This window comes from Lytechinus pictus, chromosome 12 (assembly GCF_037042905.1).
Source record: "Lytechinus pictus isolate F3 Inbred chromosome 12, Lp3.0, whole genome shotgun sequence".
Classification (NCBI taxonomy): domain Eukaryota; kingdom Metazoa; phylum Echinodermata; class Echinoidea; order Temnopleuroida; family Toxopneustidae; genus Lytechinus; species Lytechinus pictus.
Window position 1 is genome coordinate 21,202,473 of NC_087256.1, and position 25,766 is coordinate 21,228,238.

Genomic DNA, 25,766 nt, shown 5'->3' on the forward strand with positions numbered 1-25,766 from the left:
ATTATATGACTAATGTGAAAAGCTTGAATCTAGGGATGAATTTTAATAGGAAGAAATATGAAAGGAAATGGAATTTTTGCAATGTCTTGAGTAACAAAATATATGGATAGAGTACGGAATATATACACAAGAGAAGTTTTCTTTTCACAAAACATGAATGATGAATATCTTCACTCGTTCCTATTAGTTCCCTATCTATTATTGTTTTTTTAATTATTATTCCTTCTCTTCTCTCACTATAATAAATGTAAAGCCTCCACATTTATATCTATGCAAGCCTAATCATCCATCCCAGATCTCTCCCAGTTGTTTATTTACCATCTATCTATTACTCTCTCTCTTCATCTATGATTCGTTCCATCTCTCTATCAATCATCTTTCCTTTTATCTATCAAACTTTCATGAATTTTCTTCCTACTCCTGCTTAAGTATTTCTTGTCGTAAAATCCAGAATATCAGTTCACAAACGTGAAAATACCATATTGCAACATTTTTCTCTTTAAATCAATATAATCATTTAGAAGTGTAATCAGAGCATTCCTGATATTATTTTCAGCGAAAACAAGAAAGCAAGATTTAATCTGTTGGAACAGCAACACATTTTTCCAAGTTCCTTCACAGCTGATAAAACTTCATTGCAGAAAATTGGAAACATGTTAGTTGCTTCAAAGACACCATAGGGCAAAAAATAACAGATGTTAAAATGCATTCTTCAATCCATTTACACATGGGCTTCATTGCACACAAAGTTACTATAATAGTAATAATAATACAAACATTTCTATAGTGCCTTTTCTTAGAAAGGTACAAAGCGTAAACTATGTAGTCACTCTGCCATCCAAGGGTGGCTTCAATCAAACCCTTGATTTTGTTTGGCTTTTGAGCATTGTTATCATGGTAGTTACCATTGGATAGCAAAGTTACTATAAAAGTAACTTTCTTTAATATGCAACAGGCTTTGAAATATTACATCATATAATCAAATGGGCTCTTCAATATACATGTATATGGGCAATTCTTATACCCACATCTTGGACACAGACACTTACAAGATATAAAAACTGGGGAGCGTTTCACGGAAGGATTTGATCAGACAAGTCCTGTTTAATCCAATAGTTTCCATAGTAACAGTGCTTCTAAGCCAATCAGAATCAAGGAAAGTTGTCTGATCTGACAATCTGTCAGATCAAAATGTTGATGAAACGCTCCCCAGGAGAGGAAAAATTTGGAAGAACTTACTTTGTGTTGCTCCACCTCCTCCTTCGACTGCTCCTCCCTTCTTCCTATCATGCCTGTTGGGTATCCTACAGCAAAGTACACCGGAGAGAAGACCCTCTTGGAAGGAGCACCTGTCCAGCATCTCATAGATGGACTCCCTATGGGAGGGGAAGACATCGATACGCCCCTCCCCCAGGCAGGAGTCATGCCTCTGTCGCCTCTTAGAACAGTGCCTGCCGACCCCTCCCATGACGTCGTGGCCAGGTTCACCCGTACAACTGAAAGACAAGCGTTGCAGAGGTATATTGAATTTCTGGAAAAATGGATGTTCACTTTTTTGTGTGTTATAGCGGGTATAAGTTATGGTTAATTCATTTAAAAATTTTAAGTGTGAATTAAATGTTAAATCAGGCTTTATGCTTCCAATCTATTGATATTTAATTGTGACATGGACCCTGACTGCCCAACATATTTGCTGATCTTTTTTTAAATCATCATTTGTGTAAATTATAATTATGTTGCCTTACTATAATGTGATCTGTATTTTGAAGGAGATGTAGGAAAAATATACTAAATCTAAACTGAACTGACTTAATTCATGCAGATTACTTTATGAGTACAATGGCTGACGAAACAGTTAATGAGGAATCATGAAATGATTTTTCCCCGAAGATATTCAAGGGCAGAATAATGTTGGAAAAATATACATGTATTCATTTTTATTCAATAGTACTTTTTCCTTTGCATTTTACCTTGTGCAGACACCATCATTGTTGGCTGCATTGTATGCGTAGCACCCGTTCATTCCCGTTGCATCCAGCCATGATATGTGCTTGAGCGAATCCACATCTTCATGATTGCATACCCGCCAGCCGTGGGCGCACAAGGCTTTCCCCTTCCTGACGTGACCCTTCCACGCCCCACTGCATGCTGCGATGCTCTGCATGTGATAGAGGCCCTCTATTGTCCCGTCTTTGCAGCCGATGTCCTTCTTTATTGCTGCAAGGTGAGGCAAGGATTAAGGTGAAAATGCAAGAATTGAGTATCAAGCTAACCAGAATATTCTTCAAAGAAAACTCTTAAGTACTATTCTTGAGTTGAATACCAAAAAGCCTTTTACATGCTTTTAAGTTTGTAAATGAAATGCATATAAAACCAACAGCATAGAAAAATAATTGCAACATTTCAAATGTTTATCAAAATCACACCCCAAAACACTAAAATAAATAAACTAACAAGAATGAATGAATGATTCAATATACAACAGACATATTTCAAATAATTCCAGATTTACTTGTAAAGCATACATTACCATTTTAATGCAAGTACAAAAAATAATTATTTTACTGTATCAATTCAACCATTTAAACCTAATATTTCAGGGTATTTTCTTTTCTTTTAGTTTTCAAGGGCAGGATAGTTCACACACAGGGAAAATACTACATGAATCAATTTATCATAAATAATATAAGGGCTCTGTAAATAACCCTGGACTTCAATGAACTCTAAAAACAAATATGATTCTTAAACTCAACCAAGTACTAAAATTGTACAATATAATCATTGAAACACTCAATCATATTCAAAATTAAAGTGGATGCAATCATGCCATTCATCAATCAAAATCCATGAAAATAATTCAAGATAAAAGCACAGAAAATGAAATAACTTCCCTACCCCTAAAAGGAGTAGAGACAATTTCAAATGATGTTGGAGACATAACCCTTGAATTTCTCTTTTCATACAAATAGTACAAATAGTACAATAGAAAAATGTAAATGAAACTTTTTAGGATTGCCACTGTTGCATCAAATAAAACATCTATGTGCACTTTTATCATTTCATGCGCAATTATGATGAAATTTTATAAACTATGAGAGTACATTCTTCAAACCAAAATTAAATCTTCCTCCATTTATGAGATACATGTCTTTTACAGTATGCAATAATTATGTAGTTAACATTTAGAAAACATCTTTATACTTTCTTGAAGTACTACATCAATAATTAAATGATGGGTGTACTAATGCTGTCACAGCATGTCCAAACGCAATACTCAAATTAAACATGTGTCAATACAAATTTTGACAAACAGATTGATAGATCTCCATCACTGCTTTGTCATCGGGAATCCATTTTTCTCAAAATGTCCGCTGATGCCTTCTTAATTCAACAATGAATTATTGTGAAGCAGAGTGTAAACTGGAATTAAATTGAATATAATACTGGAACATGCTCCTATACCGAGGAACAACAACATACCAGTTTCGCTCGTAGCTATATGGAGGTAAAGTACATAGCACCTCTGCCGCTACGGGCATCAAATGCAATTAGGGGGATGCTTTTTCTCCAATCTAGTAATCATAAAACCACAAATTCATGCAAAATTGCACTAAGTCACTGTCACTCAACTATAATAATTTTTCAGCAAGTACGGTCAACACACATCGCTATTTTGATTGATTGTCGAAGACAAATTCCTAAATATTATCAATGAATATTCATTTTTTTGTCTTGATATGACTGTCTTTGATATCATTCATACTTTTTATAGGTATTTAGATTAAAATTATTAAAACTACTGATAGCATTATATTGTTTATTAGTGAAAATTTTTGGTCAAGAGCCCTTTGCATTTTCACATTAATTTCATTCAATACCAATGTTATTAGTGTAGTAGGTTTCACGGTACACCATGTATCTTTCTTGGGCAGATGTTGGTCCTGAAAAGGACCACCCAATCTCCTTTTCAGGACCAACATCTGCCCAAGAAAGATACATGGTGTACCGTGAAACCTACTACACTATTCTTCTTCGCCATGGAAACCTTCAGAAGTTATACCAATGTTATTACTTAGCAACATAAATATATTCACCAACATCAACAAAATCATTTCCATCACCAATACCATCAATACCACTTGATTCACCCACTATTATCATCAATATCATCACTTTAATCATCGACTATCATCTCCACTATCATGACTATAATTACCACCATCATCACCAAAATCATTATCACCGACATCACTTTCATAACCAATATCACCATCATGAAGACCATCGTCATCACTACCAACAGCATCATTATAATGACCATGATCATAATCATTGCTATCACCACCATCACCACTACCCCCACAATCCATTATTATCACCACTTCCCTCCACTTCTACGAAATATATATATTTTTTTCACAGTCCTCATCATTTCCAACTCCTCTCCATTTCCATCTGCTGCTACTTCCTCCTCCTTCTTCCTCCTCCTCCTTTCCTCCTCCTCCTCTTTCTTCTTCTTCTTCCTCTTCCATCTGCTGCTACTTCCTCCTCTCTTCCTCCTCCTCCTCCTTTTCCTCCTCCTCTTCTTCTTCACATTTAGCCTTATTTAGTGTATCATTTCCACCTCCTCTCCATTTCCATCTGCTGCTACTTTCTCCTCTCCTCCTTCTTCTTCCTCTTCTTCTTCTTCTTTTTCTTCTTCTTCTCCTCCTCCATCTCCTCTTCATTCTCCTTATTCTCCTCCCCCCCCCACTTTCCCCCTTTCACTTCCTTCTTTTTTTTCATTTTCTCCTGTATTCTTTTCCCCTTGTACTCTTGTTTTTGTCTTCTTCTTATCCTCTTCTTCCCCGTCTAATCCTCACCATCCTCCTCAACCCTCTTCGCCAATCCCCCTTTCCCCTCCTCCTCCTCCTCCCTCCACACCATCATTATACCCTACCTTTTTCAGAAACTTTCACCCTAACATCTTCTTTGGCATATCCCACCGTGTTGGAGGCGATGCAGGAGTACTCCGCACTGTCCGACAGCAACGTCTTGTGAATGACAAGCGTATCTGCAACGATGGGAAATAAAAACAGGATGAGAGCCGTTACCAGGGAGGAAAGATACAATTTCCTACATTCATGTAAAGGAATCGGTACTCAATAATCTCTATCATCCCTCATGTTATTTATGAGTGTCAAGAAATGGGAGAAGTGAATATTAAAATAAAATCATCATGCACAGATGGTGAAGTTGTGGTATTATAAATGCATTTTGGGAATAATTATTCTCATGGTAAACACTTTCATGAGTTTAAATCATGCACATCACATAATCTATATTGATCCTTGTCCTATGTAAAATAATCCATAATTATGTAATTACCCCTCAAATGTTTATAAATGTAAATTTCGCATTTCTCTTTCATAATTTCTCAATGAAAATTGGGAATTAATATCAATCAATTAATCGTATCAATTGCTGTAGCATGAAATATTTTCCATGCTCACTGTCAATGAGTACAAGGCAATGCTTGAATAAATATATATTTTAGAATTGCCTACTTATCTCAATTTTGGAGGGAATATAAAAATTTCCCAACTGGATATTGAGATAAGTATAAGTAAGGAAAGTGTAACTGACTTTGTGGAGGAGATTTTCTCGTAATCAATGCGCATTTTAATAGGCATATCTTGGAAGAAACTGAATTAGGTGGAGTGTGGCCAGGCATGATCAAGTGAGTCCATCTGCCTTCGTTTACCCCAGGAGTTCAGTGATCTCTAGGGGAAGGGAGTGTCCCCTTCCTCCTTCAGACTTACCCTTGACATTAAGGTTGGCGCATGGGGGTAATGGGGAGGGATGGGGGAGGGGTGCTGGTGGGGTTAGGATAAGGGGGTAGGTGGAGAGAGGGTTTTTTTCCGTCTAATTACCAACTCATTTACTACCATTTGGTCTACCATCAGTTTGTCCACTATCCCCATGGTCTAACTTGCCATTTCGTCCACTCACCATTTCGTCTAATAACCAGTTGGTCCAATAGCCATTTAGTCCATATACCATTTAGTCCATATACCATTTGGTCTAATTGGACCAAGTGTTAATTTGGAAAAAAATAATGAAAATAAAATGGACATTAGACCAACTGACCATGAGACAAAATGGTCATAGACGGACTGGTGATTAAACAAAGTGATGATTGGATGGAATGGCATTAGACTAAATGAAGGTAGACTATGTGGTGAGTGGACGAGTTGGCAGTAGACAAATTGGCAATTTAGAGAGAGAGAGGGGAAGAATATTATATACAGTACATGAACTCACTTCGCCTTCAAAGATACCCTTGAAATAAAGGGTGGCGCATGGGGCATTGGGGGAGGAGAGGGGGCTAGCTGTTGGTGGGATTAGGATAATGGCATGGAATATTTAGAAGGGGGAATTGGGGTGGAGGAGGGGGGATGATCCAAGTACTTGTTTTACCTCTGAAGTTACCCCTGACATTAAGGGTGGCACATGGGACTGTGGGGGGGAGGACTGAGGAGAAAGGGGGAGATGGTTGGGGTAAGGATAAGGCAAGGACGTGAGAGGGAGAACCAAAGTGGGATAGGGTGGGGGAAGGGAAAGGACAATCACGGTACTCGCTTTACATTGGAAGTTACCTTTAACATCAAAGGGCGGTGCATGGGGTATAGGGGAGGGATTTAGGGAGGGGAGGGGGTGCTGGTGGGATACGGAGAAGGTAGTAAAGGAGTGGAATATGGAGAATGGGGGGGGGGGAGGTGGAGGGAGGGGGAGGATATTACATGTACTCAATTCACCTTTAAAATTACCCTTGAAGTCAATGGTGGTTGTGGGGAGGGCTAGGGGAGGACATCTTGTTTGTAATTTACATCCCAGATCCCATCCAAGAATGCCCAAAAGGAATGAAAAACTGATTGAAATCCTCATTAGACATAACCAAAAACTCATTAGATTTTCTTAATTTACTTGATATGAGCTATCATGGATCATAGTCATATACTCCATTGCAAGCAATACCCAGTGACCTATCTATTGCTTGTGAGCTTTACTCAAAGCAAACATATTTCACCATTAAGTGGCATCGAAGTCCACTCCTATTGCTTTTGAATTGTATACATAGAATATATTCATTGGGGGAAATTTTTGAGTGTTGGTCTCAACACTAAAATAGGGGGCATCGTTAAAATTCAAACAACATCCCCAAAATGGATTGTTATTCAACAAATCCAGATCAAGAAGTTAGGAAATAGTTCATGTCAATATTGAGTTATATTTGAACGCTACAACAGCTTGCGTAAATGTTGTTTTATTTCTATTGAAACCGAGTGCTATTCAGATATTTTGCTTTTGCTCTTCGGAATGAACAATGGTGGTTAGCCTATAGGTCTGTGAAAAATGATATGTTTGATCATCGCTAATATTTGAAGATTATTGAAGTACACTTGTCTAGTGCTAAAGATCAAAGTGTCGGCATCTATTAAAAGCTGGAAGGCAGTTGAATTTGCCAATATTTGGCCTCCATAAAGAGGCAAGCAAAGATGATCCTGTATAAAATAAGAATTTGCTGTTAATTTGTGAAGGACATCCTGAAATTTGAAAAGGAGGAGTTTCATTTCAATTTTTGTCCTTTTATTGAATTGCTGAAATGGTATCGTTATGAGTTACAGATTAATTGAAATTTTATTTCCTTTTCTTTAATTCCTTCATTGAAATCGTAATGAGTTACAGATAATCCCACTCATCATTTTGGTTTCCGCAGTTGGTTTCAAAAGCCATTTGACATTTGAAATCCGAATGTTGTGCGTTTCTCTATTCTTAGTTCCATTTTCCCCACCCCCTTTGTTCTCTTCATTTCTACCCCCCCCCCCTTAGCCTCCCTAATCCTCTCTGCCCGCCCCCATCATCTTGTTTCTTCGCCACATGCTTTCCCCCATATATATATGTGCAGCCACATTTCAGAAATCCTAATTTCATGATGTAAATCTTCTTACAGAGACTAAACATTGGTCTAAATAGGTGGTTTAACTATATAACACTGTTCTCACTATACTTTCTAAAACTGGTTTACTGAAAACCGGTTAAGGAAAAGAGTTTGGAAGATTGCTTTGTTAGCATTCCCATTTGATCACCCAAAAGTGGTTTTCAAAACCACTTTATGTAAAGCTGTCTTGTTGCTATGGGAACACTCTCACTGGGGTGACATGTTTCGCATAAAATTTGAAAACGCAGCGTAGGCATTCTACATACAGTGTGTGGAAAAGCGCGCTCGAAATGTGCATAAAATCGCTTCCTGAAGAAGGGTTGTGTCCTCACGCTAAAACCAATTAAACAAGGCAAAGCGATCTTCAAAACTGCTTGTTGTCATTACACGTTAAACTAGTTTCCACTAAACTAGTTTCCAGTAAACTAGTTTTAGGACGGAAGTGAGAACGGCGTCTATGGGTAGCCAGAAGTGACACAGATCTCTAGAAGATCAATTTGTCATAAATCATTACAAATTGTCTTGAAATAGTATTTCATCATTAACACAAGGGAGTAAACACATGAAGCATTACAGTGTAAACATATTTTGACATTTGTAGCTTCCCTCAATGTTAGAGCAGACTTGGACCATGTATTATACCATAGTTCAGAAAATGGGCCTATAAGTTTAAAAGCACCAAATTCATTCTGTAAAATTCATAAATTTTGTTGTCATTGTTATACATGAACATTACACATTACCTTTGAAAGAGGTTTAGTAAATGATGGTAATTAAATTGCTTGAAATAATTCTGGCTACCTGGTGTTGTTATGAAACTACTAAACTAGATTTCTTTCACAATATAAAAAAGAGGGTGGTCAGATCAGTTTAAAGGTTTTTTTTTTAACAGAAAGAAAAATAAATGTGGTGATTTTCTTGATTTATGAGCTATGAGACAATTGACAATTTTATCCACAAGATTGCTTGAATGGTGCAGACACTAGTCTCTCCACACATTCCCAGATGGGCAGATAAATAGGACAAAGAAATCAGAATTAGGGCACGCCTCATCAAAATAATATCTACGATATACCTTGGAATTAAATTCTACATTTCTTGAAAAATATATGTTTTGATTGGGGCTTTTACTTTGGTGGATTTATTTCAACTATAATGAGAAGTGCTATGAAATGGAAAGCTGATTTGTGTGAGGTACCAAAAGGTGAAAATAAGATAACATCCCATTGCATGACTTTTGACTATTTTAATCCACTTTCATGGTCAATCATGAAAATAAAAATAATATTGGATACTGCATTTATAATGCATCATCAATCTACTATCTACTTTAAACTTTAAATAAAAGCATAAGGGAATTGCAACGAAAGGAAATACACACATATGATTATAAGCTTTATTGATGAAATATTCAGGTATTTCTTGGAATTGCTTCTGAACATTCAGGATATTATTATCACTAACAAAACAAGCCCTTTACCTTTTTCAAATTATGTGTATAAAATGATTTGAAACAAACTAAATTGATATAAATTATGTGTTCTCTTGCATCAAATCTTTAAAAATAGGTTAAAGTGCCTCCAGCACACACAGCTTCCGGTATATGTATTTACTCCCTCATCTCTTTGACTTTGACGTCTTGATTTTCCGAGGTCTGATTTTTCTTGGATTAGGCAGATATGTTATAGCACCCACGAGACTACAAAATCATACTGTGCTGTGATCAACGAGTGAGTAAGTGCGTAAAGATCAAACAATGGCATTTCCATTGAAGTTCCAAAACAGGTACAGAAATGGAAGGATTTATTGAAAAAACACCATATATAGTAATCAATACCTGTGTCTGAAGTTTCAAAAGAAAAAAAGAAACACTAAGAAAAAGGATGGAGGGATAAATATCGTGAAATATCACTGAAAGTTACTTTAAAGGAGAATGAAACCCTTGAAACCAGCTGAATCCATATCAAAGAGAAAAATCAAAGAAACATATTGTTGAAACTTTGAGGAAGATTGAATGAATAATGAGAAAGTTATGAGCATTAGAATATTGAGATCACTAATGCCATGTAGATCTTTCCATTGGCAATGCGACCAAGATCTGTGATGTCACACACGTACAACTCCCTCATTACTTTAGTACTTATTTCACTTATATTCTCACTTTTATAGAGTCTATCACAAGGTGAGTTGTTCTCTTTATATGAGAGGACAAGTACAGAGGTTTCACAACATTATATCATTGATGAATCGTTTGTCATATGATTAGAATGAGCAAAAAGATATGTTTTGGGGTATATTTTCAGTGTCCAAAAGGGGAGAGTTGTTCATCTGTGACATTATAGATCTTGGTCGCATTGCCAATGGGAGGATCTCCATAGCATTAGTGATCTTGAAATTCAAATGCTCATAACTCTTCTATTGCTAGTCCTATTTTACTCAAAATTTTGTTGATCTTATTCTTTGATTTTTCTGCTTTCACAAAAGCTAACTTGCTCCAAGAGTTTCATTCTCCTTTAAATTACTGAACGACAAGTAATCATTCTCCAATTTACTAGATTTCATCTCATAAATGTAGTAGACCATTGTAGTCTCAAAATGGCATTCCATAATTCATAGCGCTACAATCTATTTTAGACTGGTTACCAGTTATAATGAGCAAATCACAAAACAATTCATCAAAGCAATTGTGATGTGAAGTAAATAAAATATTAAAGAATAATGAAATAAATCATAACTTGCAAAAACATTCTGCATGGGATGAAATGAAATGAATTTTTCATATTAGCATTTTTTTTTTCAATTAAAAGATATTTGGTCATAAAATCAGTATGAATTATCATTTATTAAAGATAGAAAACATTTTATGCTATTTCGAAGGCTGACTGAGCAGACAACTAATGACATGAAATAGGTATACAAGGCACCAAAATGGGGGGGGGGGGGGGGAAGGAAAAACAGTTTAATAAAACAACTCAACAAATGTACAATTCCCAAAGTAGCCTTTCAGACAAGTTATTTTCTCTCAAAAGACCTATAAACAATGAAGAAAAGTTTTAAATCTAGAGTTCAGTGGTTTGAAGAAGTATTCAAATTCTTGAAGACCATGGACATTCTTGTAACAAATCAAACATTTGCTGTTCTACAAGGAATTACAGATGGCTAGAAACCAGAAATGTTGACCAAACATTGGTGTAAAATTTTGACGGTCAAATAAATCAAAGTTGTTTGTGACAATATCATTCAACATTGACTGACGTCTCTATTTGGCTGTTTTGTCACACCAAGAAAAATTGCAACTAGTTCAATCGACCTCATCTTGTATTTCATTGAACTTCAATTTATACTGTAATTATGTTCATGCTTTCAATAGTTGAAGGTTTATTTTAATATTAATAGTATCTTATGAGGTATGGACTTATAAGGTACTCTTCTTTAAGTTTTGCCCCCCCTCCTTCTTCAATTTCATTATTGTATGTTGCTTTTATTTCTATGCAAAATGCACAATTATATTTTTATTTTATAAGATGTGATTTTCCAATAAATTCCAATAATTCAAGCACATATTTTAATAGATTATGGGCTTGGCTTTAATAAAACAAGACATAAGACAATAGAAGTAAATATAATCAATTTGAACATGAACTTCATATTATTGAGTGACATTGGCCTGAATGGTTTAACTTTAACTTTAGTCTAAAGTTGTGATTTAACCATGGATAGCTAATTAAGACGTTACATATCTTTAACAGTGCAGGTTCGATATATCAGTTCATCTGTTACTGTGATCATTCATAACTGTCTGGGAATAATAACTGAATTAGTTTTTTTTTTCATCATTACAGCATGATGAAAGAGCACATTTAACATAAGAAACATACAATATTTTGACATTTTCTGCTTCCCATATTTTAAGCAGAGTTAGACCATGGGCTAAGTTAAACCCGATTTCAGAATCAAGACCCACATGTCCAGGTAAACTATTAAAATGAACAGGGTCCTGTCTTACAAAGAACAATGATTGATCCGATCAACCACAACTATGGAAAGCCAGCAACGTCAACATCTAAAATGGACATATGTTCAAAATATTTTCTAGATCTGATGCATATTCATACAATAATTGTTTGCTTGAAAATTCAGTTGTGCTTCTTTTTGTTTACGAAGGACATTGTGACAATTTCCTGGAGAAAAAATTATGGCACTGATGGATTTCCATATACTTGAGGCTGATCTGATCAATCACAGCTCTTCATAAGATGGGGCTCAGAAGATCTCCCTACCTTGTGTGATGATGATCCTTCCATAATGATCTTGAAGGAGAAAGTCGCCATTCTTGAGCCATTTGATCTTAGGAGGGGGATTCCCTGAAGCAGGGCAGTTCAGCGTTACGTTGTGGCCTAAACTGACCGCTATCTCTGCTGGAAACCGTTTGTGGATGACGGGCGGAATTTCTATGGGAAAAAAAAATATTCCAAAATTATATTCATCAAATAATTATTATGATTTAAAATAGATTTAAAAAAATACATTTTACATGAAATAAGAAGGTGAATGATATAATTTATCATTATTTTAAGCATACATGCAAAATAAATGTATCCTCGACTGATACATACCATGTGATATGATTAGAATCAGCTCCACAGAAATGTTTGCAAATATTCATTGATAAATAACTAAAGATTGCCAGTCACACAGACTTTGCTTGAGAAGTAAAAGTGGTTATAATGTACAGGGGTACACCAACAATTTCATATTAAAAAATCCGATGGGTAAAGCACAGACAGAAAGTTTGCCACTGAAAAAGTAAAAAATAAATAAATAAATAAACAAAAAGGGCACTTAAAAAAAAGGAGGGTCACAATGCAAATTAAGGGTAAAAGAGGAGCACATAACCCTCGATCTGTGTGTGGTTGTGAAAAACTATAGAGGTAAAAAAAAATGACACAACTTCTTTTTCACCAACCAGAAACCACTAGAGACTGTGTGACTAGGATGGTGTGACCATATTCATCAACACATCATCTACATCAGGATATATGGTCTGCTATTCACTGAAGAAAAAAAATGCTTGAAGAATGAAAAAAGAACCAGGCTGGATTACTCAGCAAATAATAAGTTTGAAATTCTCATTCATGTTGCAATGTACAGCAACGTTTAACCAGGGGGTCATTTTACATGGTGTCAAGGAATGGGGGGGGGGTAATCTTTGTTTTATAGATTAACATGTATAAAAAAGTCTAGTCCTTTAAGCTCTGATGCTTATTTCTAAAGAAAAAAATCAGAATGCATACCATTTTTCTAAAATTTCAAAGGTCCAGACTATCAACTACGACAGTCCAAATGCATCAACAGAATAAAATCAAATAAGCAATACTGAAACATTTATCAAGGCATTTAGAAGTTTTCAATTATTTTGTGTAACAGTTATGTGCACTGGTTATATGATGTTTCAACTGCATCTCTTGTATTTCGTTATACAAATTCTAAACAAATTTATAAGCTTATTATTTCAAATCTTGTCATTCTGGAAAAAAATTCATTTTTATGCGCTTAACAATCTAAGAATATCACTAAAGACAGTCTTTGACTCTCCTTAGTAGATGTTGAGGATCTAAACTTAAATCTGATCTTAAATGAACTTTAGCTAAACCACCTAGCTAAACTCTAAGATGGTGGCCGGATATTGAGTCTACTCCTCCCTTCAAACCATAAACTGGGATGACCTAAATATACTTGCACCAACCAGTAGGGGTTTCATAGAGCTGTTCGTAAATTACAAGCAACTTCATGAACAACTGGGGCCCGTAACACAAAGCTTAACAATGATCGTAGAACATTTTTCTATGATTGATTGCATTGACTACAATGTGCAATCAATCGTGAAAATCAAGCGTACGATCAATCGCTAACCTTTGTGTTACGGGACCCTGGTGATCCTCTCTCAAGATGTACATCGACACAAATGAAAATTTGGTGTGCAAAATTTACCGTAAGAAAGAATTAACAGGGCATCTGTAAAGTTCCTTGTATTATACAAATAGCTCTATGAAATACCCACCAGTTATTAAAAGAAAGATAGATATTAATGGATTTTATTGGAAACAAAATGTCTAGCAGTACAAACTGAAATGAACATGAATTACAAATCAGAAGAATCACAAGACATTAAACAATAAAGAGTATAAAACATTGTGGTCATTCCCCGCAGTGCACTTGAGAAAGAACCAGAAAAGGAGGACAAACCCGTAAGGGGTACCTGGAGAAATTGACTATAAAAAGTTAGCCTAAAGTGCACCATAAAAAGTTGTCACTACCAAATGTACAACTATAAAGGGCCGTCTGCAACATCCTGAGTTTTCAAATTAGCGCGTTATTTCTGATCCGACAAATTACCCCGATCTGAACAATCTCGAGATTATTTGCAATGGAGACGCAATTATTGCGCTAGTTCGTACGATTAATCTCGAGATTGCAATCCCAAGTCAACTTGGGATTATTTGCAAAATAGCGCGCTATTTTAAGAATTATCACGCTAATTCGTAGGTGCAGACGCACTCGGGATTATTTATTCACAGCGTCAGACCATAATGCATCGATGCCTCGCTTGAGCAGGAATTGCTCTTCTTGCGATGGTGGAGACGGGGTTTCTTGAATCTCGAGATTAATCGCGAAGAGGGCCGATTGGGCTAAAATCTCGAGATTGAGCAAACTCGGGATGGTGCAGCACCGCCTTAAGATACCAACTTTAATATGCCTACACACTTTTAATCGACGGAATAAACGGAAGCTGCACTTTTCTCTGCTCCCTCTAACCAAATTTGAATGAGGACGATGCCCCTTAAAGTGATTGGTTAACATTGGTTTGACTTTAAAAAAATCTGAGCTAGAAGGTCACACTTGTCACCTGTGTCTGTGATATGTTACAAAAATGAAGCCCAGAAAAAATTGCGTTCGAAAATCATTATTTAGTGCTTCAAAAATTGAAATATAAAGTGACCAAAAACACCATCTTAATTTCATCCCATACACTTATGTGTACTATTTAGGTGTCTATTAGACGCCTATTTACAAAATCGGGGTTTGCCTTGTAGTTTTAGCTTTTCATTCTTAATAATGGTTGTTTTCAGGGTTTATTAGTTAAAATACATGCACTTGTACACATGTTTCATCTTGGTTTGAGAATTTTTTAAATCGGCTGCTCACAAAGTTAAACAATACCTTTAAAGATCTTGGTGCCCTGATATCAACCTGTGCAAAACCATGGAATCTTGTGATACATATCCAACCTATTGGAAGCATCTAGTGTTGGCAAATTGATTTTAGTATGAAAGGTTAGCAAAATGTCAGATCTGTTGACAAGGACTTAAGGATGGGTGCATCCTACCAATAGGAGATGCTTTCCGACACCCTTGTTGTGCGGAGGATGGTGTTTTGGTTGTCTTCAGGGGAGGGTTGCACAAAACGTCTGGTCAGTGACTTTTCAGACATTTATTAGTTAAAAGCTACTGATATCCTTGCATATGATTGACTAAGAGCAAATCTAGTCAAAGGAAATTACTGACAAGACATTCAAAAGAAAATGCTCTCAGAAATGCCAAAGAAGCAGGTCTTCTTCATTCTTCATAATGTATCATAAATGAAATTAATGAACTTTTACAGGAAAGTGGATATTATGATAGTAGAAATACTCAAGACAAAGCATGGGATACCTGCTAGATTGAAACAAACTTACAATCAATTGTAAGTCTATTTTAGTCCCCAGATCAATTACAAGTAATGAAATCAATTAAAATTCTGCAATCGATTGCTGAAAAGCCTTCTCAGAACAGAATTGATTTTCACTATGATTTTTTGTCTGTTAATTCAGAGCTGCCAACCTGAACAAGAACAAATCAGTATTTTCAAATTAATACTATAGGACAACACATAAAACTGAAACTTTAGAAATCAGTATGTTGCATGAAACCATCTGTATTCTTCTCATTTTACAGTACTAAATACGGAAAATCCGTACTACTTGGCAACTCTGTTAATTACAAAATTGCGATTGATATTTGCAATCAATTGCAACAAAGATTTTTTTCTACGTCTCATTGGATCAAGGTAGTTGATCAGTCCTATTGTGACTGATGCAAGAAGTTCGAGGATGACTGCATCTCAGAAGATGACGATTCTCATACCCCTTTCATAAACCCAATAAAACACAATTATGCGGCTAAAAGCAGCATAATTTGGTCGTAAAATCAGAGGAGGACAAGAGTTATCCGCATTATTCTGATGCTGCTATTATCCGCATAATAGCGGCATCGGGACAAGATTTTGAGTTTATGAACGTATTTCTAAATAATGCGGATAATTGCCATGGTGCGGTCACAAGGTCACCCTTTTCCAACACAACCGCATTGGAGGGGGCGTGTCCAGTTGTCATGACGATTATCCGCCTTTTTCAGGACGGGCGCTCGTAAAAATAATTTATGGAGTTTGTGAACGCAATTTTTATTGAATTATCCGCATTACTCTTAGGCGGCTAATTGGAGGATATGTTTTATTGGGTTTATGAAAGGGGTATAAGCAACCAGCCAAGCAGGCGAGAGGAGGACATGACATCGCGCCGATACCGATTCTTCCACCCTACTTGACTTTTGCAACCAGATATAGAGCATTCCATCTTGCCCTCTCGAGCACCGGCAATCCACACCCCAATGACAGTTTATTTTCATCAAATTGGTTGTTCGGTGGCAGAAGGGTGTTAGCTTTGTGTAGACGGATATGATTCTATGACCTTTTGTCTGTTACGAGATGGTATGATCAGGTTTGATATCTGTTCTGTTTTGGGAAAGCATGCATACATCAGTTAAACAATCGGTTTACTGAGACCTATGCACACTTGCTCTGCTTATTAGTAGTATTGATGTTTAAACAAAAACAACACACTTGTGTGATTCATGAGCCTATTAAGACCAATATTAACAATTATATACACTGAAAATCTGAAAGTAACTTTTCATACATGGTTTGCTCGTCAACTTAAAAGTTATGTTTGATTGTAGAATTTATTGTATCTTAATTTAGTGTAACAGGTGTCTGGATATAAGTTGATAGGCGAGCTATCTGTAAAACTATGGTTTATGCAGATTTTGTGTATTAATCACATTTAGCCAAATTTAGTTTAGTTTAATACTGAATGTGCTCTCTTGTCATTTTGAAATGTACATTGCAGATGCTTCCCCCTGTGAATTGTAATCTATTCATAGGGACAATTAATTAATTCAATTTAGTAATTATTCAAATAAATTTGAATATGACTCACTTGAAGATATCTTCAATGTCCCCCTTGCTAAATAAATAAACAATAAATATAAACAGAAAAGCAAAGAAATATTTGCATACATTCATAATTCCGAAGGTTCGTTAGTCCGAAAACGAAGTGAGGTTCGTAATTCCGAAGGTTCGTTAATCCGAAAACGAAATGAGGTTCGTAATTCTGAAGGTTCTTTAGTCCGAAAACGAAACGATTATCGAACCTTATTTTGTTTTCGGATAATCGAATCTTCGGAATAACGCCACAAATGTTCGGATGAACGAACCCTTTCACGTTTTCGGATTAACGAACATGGAAAAAATAGGCAATTTACGTGTTTTGGAATTACGAACCTTCGGAATAAAGAACATTCGGAATTACGAACCTTCGGAATTACGAAGTGTAACCGAAATATTTGGTATAGATATGTGCAGAGACAGACGATATGTTGCTATGCTGTGAGAAATAGCAATAATTTTCCACTATTGCGGAAGCATCATCAGAAGGTGGAGATCATTTGAAGGAAATCTCTAGAGTCTAACTCAGGAGTAATCCTAAGTCTTAACCCCAAAATGATTATCCAGTGGATAGATATATCCTGTGTCCTCATATGATGAATGTGCATGGATTCCCCCATATAGGTTTTGGAATCCATTTTAGAGATGTATTTTCATTCATCCATTAAATCATTATTTCTGTTCAACTAGATCCTGGCTGAATTTACTTGCTTACAGAAGAATGTGAAAGACTCCAGCCCCCCCCCCCCCCTTCCCCAGTTCAAAAGCTAATTAAGGCGTATGTGAATAGAGTACTTTTTCAGAGTAAAAATAAGTGGATTTAAAGAAATACCATAAGATGAAGTAATTTCCGTGAATGTGAAATATTAACACTGAGAAATGGATAAGAGTATATATACTGTTATTGTCTTTATGCAGTTGAAAGGACCTACAGAAAATAGGGCAGTAACGAGCAAAACTAACTTTGCTCTGAACCAGAACATAATATTCTGAAATAAAAGTACATATCTGTCTATCAAGCATTACACCTTACCTAACAGAATGCCTAAATTTTAACATGTTCATATTAATTTACGAAGATCATGAACTTGAAGGATGTCGGAAACCCCCTCCCACAGCTCTGCTTTGCTTCTATCGACTCGTGTCAGTAGCGTGTTCAAGAATCCATGTTCATGATTTTCCTGTTTGCATATAACTTGAGACAGCTGGGAGAAATGTTGTACCCAATCTCCAGCCCATGTTGTACCCCTACCCACTAAGTTCTTGCTTCATTATCAAGAAAAACATTCGTTTTAAATCTGTATGTTCCAAGGTGATATATTTCCATGCATGAATGGGGGATAAAAGCTCTAGCAACTGACGAGTTTATATCCAATATGAGTTCTCCTAATTCAGACTGCTTTATTCTACTCCCTAGACCTAATTTAGTCTAATTGAAGGGCCATCACGGCAGAACTCTGGAAGCGGAGCTCTGTTTTGAAGTCCTGGGCAATCTCCCTCATTAGCTGCTGGAATGGTGATATTCTGGTAGTGGCAGATCTCTCTCAGGGCGACAGTTCCAGGCCTGTCATTTAGTCCATCATCGCATGGCCTATTATTTAATTGGGCTAGGTATCATTTCATCTAAAAATCAAATGGCTACAAGCCATTGGATCTACTCAATTTTCCCAAATGTTCTGATTACCATCTGGGCTGTTACCAGTTGAAGCTAAATTGTCTTTGACTACTCATAATTTTTGTCCCAATAACCACAGATAGTCTATTCCCGCTCTATGGCAAATATACAATATATATATATTTTTGTCTAATCACCACTTGGTCTAATTTCTAAATTCTTATTGGCGGTTTGTTCTAATAATCACGATCCACCTGCAATCCCATAACAGCTTTCCCCATCTGGTCTAATCCTCTGTACTGACCGTACAGAAACGTTGTTAGCGCTAACAGAGGCCCTGTTACAACCGGTAATGTGGCAGCGATGCCTAATGTTACAACAATGCATTATTTATTTACACATTGAAATAAATGTTTTACTTCACAAGCCAAAAGACCAGACTTGCTGTTAGTGCACTGTTACGCTAACAACAATCCTGTTTGGCCGGCACTGGTGTATTACTAACTATTAAGAAATTGCAAAATCAATTTGGTCTTATGAGGGTTTATTGTCAGTTGGTCCAGTCATCCCAGTCAAACAGGTCAAAATTATGCAAGGGCTAAATGGCAACAGATCCAGTTGCTATTAGACAAGCTGGCAAGACAGGATAGACCAAATGGAATGAGACGGGGTGTGTATTGGTTTATTAGACCAAATGGTGATTCACAATTAACGCAATTAAGCCATCATTAATTCTTAACCACACTTTAACCTGGGTAAGACATCACCTGACCCAAACCAGAATATCATCATTTTCTTTTGTAAATCACATCATTAGGGGAATAAACATCCCTCCAAGTCATTCTTCACTTGAAATCTCCTAAGCTTTATAAATTACAGCAACCATGGGCAGTCAATCCTTTCCTTAATGGAATATTTCCACATCTCTTTCTTTCCAACTAAAATGCATCCTTCTCAGGAAAACCTGTGGGTCGTTGTAAAATCTTGATTGGGAATTGAGACAAATAGGTTGTACCAATATAGCAACTTTATAATCATCCTTTCAATACCGAATCATCCATGTCAAGGGCTCAAGGCTGATAATTTCCCTATCCTCAAATATGTTACCTAAAGGGGTGGAGGGCACGGTACAGCCAACATTACAATCCTGCAAATCTAACAATTTACCTGAATAAGCTGAATTTTATCTCCGAGCCATCCAGTGAATCAACATCAAGAAAAAATAGTCAAAACGTATGGGAGATACAAAATAAAATGTGTTTTATTGAATAAATTTTTTGATTTTACATTATAATTAATTTTTGGGGGTTCCTCTTCAAAATAAAATATCTGCATATTTTTCCTTCTTGATAATAAAACAACTTCTGATGCATGGAATAAGCTGAAAATTCTAAGTTATAAATAAAATTCAGTCACTAGTACTCACTACAAGGTTTTACGCCCAATAAGCTCTTTTTAAAGAAAACTTAACGCCATTCGGAGGAAGGTGCTAGGTATCCAAACATTAAAAATTTAGCTTTTTTACAAAATATAATGGATGCAAGATGATTCAAAAGGCCACTACTGAATTACTTTCAGATTGGAATCATAGACGGATTCTAGAATATAGTAAATGGATTGAAAATACCTGCCAAGTCACAATTCACAGCTAAGAGGTCTTTGTCAAAAGTTGGTGAACCAAGACAGCAGATCGTCCTAAGATTCAGAGCCGACAAAAAATTGCAAATATGTCGTTTGTCCAGAGTCTGGACAACTATGCTGTTTTTATTCACCAATTTTCATCAAAGACTGCTTTATCATGACGGGCTTTTGACAATAGATTCTCAATGTTCCAGAAAGTGTCTGCAAAGTGGTTGCAAAGACTCCCTTATATTGAGTATTGATCCTGTACCGATCAAAGCTTTGAGCATGAGCTTTAACACATTATCACAAAGTTTGGACTCTGAACATGAATGAATATCAGATTAACTATTACATGAATACACTGTGCTTCACATTCTACTGAAAGAAGGGAAAAAATTACAAGAAATAAACTTTTCCTCCTCTAGACTTATATTCTTTAACTATTCAATAATCCACTGTTTGACAATAGTTACAATACCATCAAACTTATCTTTTGAAAACACTGTTTTTGACACAATATAACCACAATTCAGTTTTACTTTTATGTTAAACCACATCAGTAATCTTGATGTAAAATCTAATCATTTTGACATAAGGCCTGTTCATGGGATATCTGTCAACATGGTCGTTTCTGATAATTTCCTTGAATCGGCTGCACATGGGAATACTGGTGCGTCATCCTCGCACGCCCAATTAAACATCTGCAACCAAAATATGTTTCCAAACTTGGTCGCACCAAGAAGCACCGGAATGCTATCACCCCTGCAAACAATCCGGTACAAAACCCCGAGACACGCTTGCCCACTGACCAGAGCAATGAGTGTCTCGCTTGCGTGCCGTAATTGGGTTATTTGCCGGCTTCTCGTGGAAGTTGCGTTTGTTATTCTGTTTGGAGCACGTCGAGTGAGAAGCCAGGACCTGAAGGTTTCACTTTTAATGGGTTCTGATGTGGCGTGGAGGGTGGACGCAATTGATTGGAAATCATCCATAATTTACAAGTTTCCTGCGACTTTAATTGATCAAAAAAGTCCATTATCAGCATGACTGAGCAGAAAGGATCGGTTTCTAAACTTATCTAACATCAGAACATCATTTTCTTAATGAAGAATCTTTGAAGGAGATCAAACTTATTGATACTCAGAACATATTTCTTATGAAGCATCTTAAAGGGAACCATTTCATTCTTGCTTTTTTTTAAGCAGCTTTCTGAAAGAGTGTTAAGTATATAAGCATTATATCATATACACACCTGTCCCTGGTAAATATATATCTACTTGAAAAGGGGTTTAAAACCCTGTCATCCCCCTCCCCCCACACACACAATACCTGTCTATCTGTCTCTTTTCTCTCTCTTCGTATCCTCCTCCTTCTGTTTGTCTCTATATATATCATATTCACATTGTGTGAATAGCTTTGCATTTGTTCTGTAATATGCTTTTCACACTGCACTTTTTCCCTTAACCCCAGGAAATTGGTGGGGCTAAGGGGGGGTCTTAGCCCAACCAATTTCCCGGGGTTAAGCTTAGCCCACTTCGTTTTCACACTACGTTTTTGCAAAGTGGGCTAGCACGGTAAATAGTACGGTACTATCTGGCCCTGCAAAAAAGCAGGGTTAGCCGGCTTATTGTGGTGCTAGCACCACAATTGCGGTGCTAAGAGATGCAGTGTGAAACGAAACAGGGCTAAGCAAAAGTGGGGCTAAGCATTATCCAATCACAGAAGTCGAAATTGCACGTTAATCGCGCTCTGTATGGTAAAATCATCAATATTTATGAGCTGTGTGATTGCCCGGGGTTAAGGCATTAACCCCGGCTAAGCAAATAGTACGGGGTTAAGAAAGACAGTGTGAATCGAAAAAAAGATAGTATGGGGTTAAGGATAGTCCGGGTTTAAGGATAGTATGGGGTTAAGGAAATGCAGTGTGAAAAGCATATCTGTCTCCCTCTCTCTCTTACATCTACCATTTTCTCACTATAGTTTACTGTCCGATGGGATATGTTTGGTTGATGAAGATGACACATTATCAACACCTTTCTTACAGATGTCACCAGTCTGTTTCCCTTGCCATAAGATTTGGATTCATTTCAAGATTCCGAAAGGATTATTTGCTTCTATTCTAATCATGCTTGAACTAGAAAAAAAAATAAGTAGGCCTACCGATTTTGTATATGAATGTATTTCTGTCACGATCCTGTGATTACAGATTCCTCAAAAGTTATGATTTCATTCTTGTGATCATGTTTTCAAAGAGTTACTAAAGAGAGTATGGCATATTTGAAGTTATGTTATCGGATATATCACACTATGACTTCGCTTCCTTTCTAGATGATTTCGATTCAACTATCTACTGCTGTTAATTGACTAAAAATGCAAATTAATGCAAGTCATCTTCACATGATTTATGCTTAGCTATCATGTCCATTAGTAGCATCCAACATGATTTATCAGAGCAAATTTCGCGATATCTTAGCCAGTCAGATGTATAAAAAATGAAAGGAGGAAGTGGATGAGGAGGAGGGAGGGATGGAGGGGAGGAGGAGGAAAAGGGGAGGGAGAAGGAGAAAGAGGAGGCGGATGAGGAGGGGAGGAGGAAGTTGAGGAGAGGAGAAAGAGAAGAGGGGGAGGTGGTAGATGAGGGAGGGGAGGAGGAGGTGGTGGATGAGGGAGGAGATGGAGGAGAAGGGGAGGAGGGGAGGGAGGAGGAGAAAGAGGATGAGGCGGATGAGGAGGGGAAGAGGAAGTTGGGAAGAGGAGAAAGAGAAGAGGGGGAGGTGGTAGATGAGGAGGGAGGGGATGGAGGGGAGGAGGAGGTGGTGGATGAGGAGGGAGGAGAAGGGGAGGGAGGAGAAAGAAGATGAGGCAGATGAGGGGAGGATGAAGTTGAGGAGGAAAAGGAGAGGAGAAAGAGGAAGAGGGGGAGATGGTGGATGAGGAGGGAGGGGATGGAAGAAGAGGTGGATGAGGAGACGGGATGGAGGAGAGGGGATGGAAGAAGAGGTGGATGAGGACGAGAGGGGGTGGAGGAGGTGGTGGTGGAGGAGGAGATGGGATGGAGGAGGAGAGGGGATGGAAGAAGAGGTGGATGAAGAGGAGAGGGGGGGATGGAGGAGGAGGAGCAGAGGGGATGGAAGAAGAGGTGGAGGAGGAGAGGGGATGGAGGAGGAGGAGGTGGAGGAGGAGATGGGATGGAAAAAGAGGTGGATGAGGAGGAGAGGGGGTGGATGAGGAGAGGGGAGGGAGGAGGTGGTGGAGGAGGAGAGGGGATGAAGTAGGAACTGGCGGTGTGTCAGAACAGGAGAAAAAGGAGGGGGAGAAATATTCTGTCAGGAAGAACAGACCTTTATCCCATGAGGGCTGGTATTTCACGCTGATTTCTCCTTTTTTCCCTTTCATTTCTTCTTCATGAACTCCTCACTTAAGAAATCTATTTTACCAGGAAATGTTTCTGAAAACTGTGAAGTGTTAAGGGTATTTTGACAATGTGTCAGGCATGAGTGATTGATTGAGAGTCGACGTGTTTAATTGTCTCTTGGATTAAAATTAGGAAAAAAAAATTACCTCATATCTATTCTTCTCCCTCTACATCTACATCCTCCTCCTTGCCTAGCCATGATTCTAGAACAGAATAAAATTGATATCCCACAATGTATTTGGACTTATTATTTTATGTTTACCGGTAGTATCAAATGTGATATACAGTAACTTGAAAACATGAAAGGATTCAATTTTCAATGAAAATACTTCTAGAAATGGCCCTTGCCAACACGGTCAGATAAGAAATGATTTAGGGCCTTTTCACACGTGAATCTTGAATCATCATTGTAATGATGATTGCTATTGTAATCGTGACTGTGATTAGCATTTGTGATTCTAATCATGTTCTAGTTTGGTTTCACACGTGCTAAATATTCGTCATTAGCCTTAATTTTCACTGGAATCATCATTCAAATTACGATTTTTTTTTACCATGTGAAAGGGTGGTTAGTCTCAAATAGATTGCTTTGGATCAAGTGACCAGATTTGGTACAGGTTTGATAACACAATATGACTAGTGTAAGGCTGTATCAACCAACAATCAATTAATCAAATCAGAAATTGTTTCTTGAACATAAAATTGCTTCCCCTTCAAAGGAGGTCTCGACTCTTGTTTAATTTAAAAATCTGAACACTTTTGACCTTTTGGTTATCTCAATATCTATATTCATAGGATTATAGCTGCAATTATCAATTAGTCAAATGAATTTGGGGGTCTGTGCTGTGCAGCCAACAGTTTTTTTGTTTAGTAGTGTATGCATAGAAAGAAACTTTTTTTAAAATCATGTTTTCATACTTAAATAGGCCTAATTTCTGAAAAATGGTTCTGTATTTGAAACAGATGAATAATTATTCATTTCAATGGTACATGTATTTGGGTAGACAAAACATGTACTTGTGTTATGGCTGGTAAGCCTACCCTAAAAATAGTGAATTTTTCTTTCAAAAGGAACTATCTATAAACGGGTTTATTTCCAATTCGTCTAATGCCAATTCATCCAATTGCCAACTCGTCTACTATCAGTTCGTCCACTCACCACAGGTCTACTTTCATTTTTAGTCTAATGCTACTCCGTCTAATAACCAGTTGGTCCAATAGCCATTTAGTCCATATACCATTAGGTTTAATTAAACTAAAGTGTTAATTGTGCAAAATGAATGAAAATGAAATGGATATTAGACCAACTTGTTATGAGACAAAATGGTCATAAACGAAGTGATAATTGGACCAAATGGTTAATGGACCAAATGTTGTTAGACAAAATGTTGATGGATGGAATGGCATTAGACTAGATGAAAGTATGTATATATGCTTTTCACACTCTACTTTTTTTCCTTAACCCTGGGAAATTGGTGGGGCTAAGGGGGGCCTTAGCCCCACCAATTTCCCGGGGTTAAGCTTAGCCCACTTCGTTTTCACACTATGTTTTAGCAAAGTGGGCTAGCACGGTAAATAGTACGGTACTATCTGGCTCTACAAAAAAGCAGGGTTAGCCGGCTTATTGTGGTGCTAGCACCACAATTGTGGTGCTAAGAGATGCAGTGTGAAACAAAACCGGGCTAAGGAAAAGTGGGGCTAAGCAATAGCCAATCACAGAAGTCGAAATTGCACGTTAATCACACTCTGTATGGTAAAATCATCAATATTCATGAGCTGTGGGATAGTCCAGGGTTAAGGCGTTAACCCCGGCT

General features: G+C 37.1%; 1 protein-coding gene across 1 annotated transcript in view; it reads right to left on the reverse strand.

Annotated features, from left to right (window-relative positions):
* LOC129272542 (hemicentin-1-like) overlaps positions 1-18,541 on the reverse strand; it is a 31,369-nt gene extending 12,828 nt beyond the window's left edge. Inside the window, exons 1-5 of the mRNA XM_064107899.1 lie at positions 18,526-18,541; positions 12,262-12,432; positions 4,940-5,053; positions 1,971-2,217; positions 1,240-1,496 (exon numbers count right to left, since the gene is read on the reverse strand). Coding sequence (XP_063963969.1) covers positions 1,240-1,496; positions 1,971-2,217; positions 4,940-5,053; positions 12,262-12,432; positions 18,526-18,541 — 805 coding nt within the window. The remainder of the gene's footprint in view (positions 1-1,239; positions 1,497-1,970; positions 2,218-4,939; positions 5,054-12,261; positions 12,433-18,525) is intronic.
* Positions 18,542-25,766: the final 7,225 nt, after the last annotated feature.